Below are 2,500 nucleotides of genomic sequence, written 5' to 3' on the forward strand. Positions count from 1 at the left end.
GGGCTACAGAGTCGAGTGTCATTCGCAGCGAGCCTGCAGCACTATCAACAAGATGATCGATTTGGGAGGGACTGAAACTAGCATAGGAGTCCTCCGTTACTTTGTGACTTGATAATGAATTTATCACTACAGCACTATCAGACAGACATCTTGTATAGACATTTCTGCCCAATGGCTTGTAGTTCAGCAATACAAACTCAAAAGTTATCAAACAGTGGTCGGATAAAGAGGGATTCTGTGGGAATACCACCAAACGTTCAATCTCAATACCGTGCACCAAAACAAGGTTGAGGGTGTGGTTAAAACAGTGAGTCGGTTCATGAAAACTCTGAGAGAAGCCAATGAAATCTAACAGAAAGATAAACGCAGTACTGAAGCTGTCATTCTCAACGTCCACATGAATATTAAAATGCCCTACAATAATAACTTTGTCCGTTTTAAGGACTAAAGTTGACAAAAACTTACAAATTCAGATAAGAATTCAGAATACGGGCCAGGTGCTTGGTACACTATAACGAAAAGGTTATAAGGTTAAAGGTTACCCAACTTGGGTGTGAAAGACCAAGAAAAGGCTTTCAAATGAGTTATAATTTGGTTTAGGTTTAGAGCTGATTAGTAGGCTAGAGTGGAAGATAGCTGCAACTCCACCTCCTCGGCCTGTGCCTCGAGGAATGTGAGTATTAATATGACTGGGAGGGGTGGATTCATTTAGGCTAACATATTCTCCATCACCCAGCCAGGTTTCAGTAAGACAAAATAAATCAATATCATAATCTGATATTAGTTAATTTACTATTACACCTTTAGAAGAGAGAGATCTGATGTTTAAGAGTCCACATTTAACTCTCTATTCTATTTGTTTGCACTATTGCTCTTGTGGTTTTATAAGGTTTTTATGCACAGCTCCTCTTCTGTTTACCTTTGATTTAAATAATTTCGATGGTCGGGGGGGCAGACACTGTCACTAAAGGGTTTTCACAAAGTAACTCCTAAAATGGAGGAGCAGAGAAGTGTGTTAGACTCCGAAAGTAAAGAATGTGTGAAATGAATTAATGCTAAAAATACAACTGGCTGAGTAGAAACCAGTGAAGCATTTGGTCATAACACTATTTCAGCAAATAATGTACTTGTAAAAGTGATTAAATACATTTTTGATCAAATCTAATTATATGCAGGTTTAATGAAAGAGGTCCATTGAGCCTCATTTTGTCGTCTCTCCCATCAGTTAGACTCTGATCCTGTGTATGTCAGTGTCTCAGACTTTAAGAGCGTCACTGCAGCACAGACAGAAGACACAGAGCAGCAGGAAGACATGGTGTGAAGTCCAGTCAGGTTAGAGCCTCCTGCATCAAATAAAACAGGCCGACTTCAGATTTACAGTTAAATTTACAACTCTAACTTTACACAAGTTTTATGTGATTTTCTTCAGATGCAGTTGAACCAGACTCACCTCATGGTAGGACGGCATTGAAACATCACAGTAGAGCGAGTCTGTGGAGGAAGTGGATCCATTTACCTTCAACTCCAAAAGTTTTCAGTTTTCAGTAGCAGCAGCAGGGTGGAGTCAGGAGCATAGACAGTCAGCAGCATGTAGGAGAAAGTTTAGAAGAAGGTGGTGTTGGCAGGGTGAACTGAATCATGTCGTTTCAGACGTGATTTATTGTTTAGATCAGCTGATAGTCAGGTGGTGTTTAACTTGATGACTTAACTTACTGCTTAAACTATGTAAGCTTATTATTTCCAGTAGAATTAGTTTTATTATAGAATGTGAGGATTAAAGATGTTATGGAAAATGTTTTTTTGTTTAATTATACATAATAAATAGCTTTTGAAAAATCCTGATGATGTCCTGGTTGACAAAGCCAATAAAGTCAGAGACAGTGAACTGAAAGCATCACATTTTACTCCATGAACATTTTAGATTTTCACACATTGAAATCACACATAAGGTCGTTAGTATCACACTTTGCTAGATGTTACATTTTCCAAGAATTCCTGTGGCTGACTCAAATAGACAGCCAGCTTCCACAACAAGTGTAGGACTTCTTGGACAACTCTGTAGATGAAACATTGATGTGAAAAAGGTTTGGAATTCAGCATGTCTACTTATTTTTCATATTATAATTTTATTTACCAGCTTTAAAGTAATGAAAAATGTTTTTCTTTGCTTTGGCTTATTGCTCACATTCTCAGTTCTTGTCACTATGAGGATGAAGTAACAGCGTAACAGATTATTATGATTTGGGATGTTGCTGATATAAAGATGCACAGACAGTTTAATGAAGAGGACATTAACTTACATTTGGGCTGTAAATGTTAATTTAGTCCATTTAAATTCTTTGGAGTCATTCGTGGAAGAAGAGCAGGTCGAGATTTTAGTGTGAAGCTTTTCAGAATAAAAGCCATCATTGACAGCTTGTGCAACACCTTCGTTTGGAGTCATTTTGTGAGAATTTTCTTGAGTTTGTTGCTATTGCAATATGTCAAAGATGTTGGTCCC

The 2,500-nt window shown here is 37.8% G+C and overlaps 1 protein-coding gene across 1 annotated transcript in view; it reads left to right on the plus strand.

The window, feature by feature from the left end:
• LOC123958235 (B-cell receptor CD22-like) overlaps nucleotides 1-1,495 on the plus strand; it is a 30,819-nt gene extending 29,324 nt beyond the window's left edge. The window contains exons 14-15 of the mRNA XM_046031533.1: nucleotides 1,226-1,332; nucleotides 1,430-1,495. Of these exons, the coding sequence (XP_045887489.1) occupies nucleotides 1,226-1,321 (96 nt within the window). The 3' untranslated portion in view covers nucleotides 1,322-1,332; nucleotides 1,430-1,495. The remainder of the gene's footprint in view (nucleotides 1-1,225; nucleotides 1,333-1,429) is intronic.
• Nucleotides 1,496-2,500: the final 1,005 nt, after the last annotated feature.

Source organism: Micropterus dolomieu, linkage group LG01 (genome assembly GCF_021292245.1).
Source record: "Micropterus dolomieu isolate WLL.071019.BEF.003 ecotype Adirondacks linkage group LG01, ASM2129224v1, whole genome shotgun sequence".
Lineage (NCBI taxonomy): Eukaryota > Metazoa > Chordata > Actinopteri > Centrarchiformes > Centrarchidae > Micropterus > Micropterus dolomieu.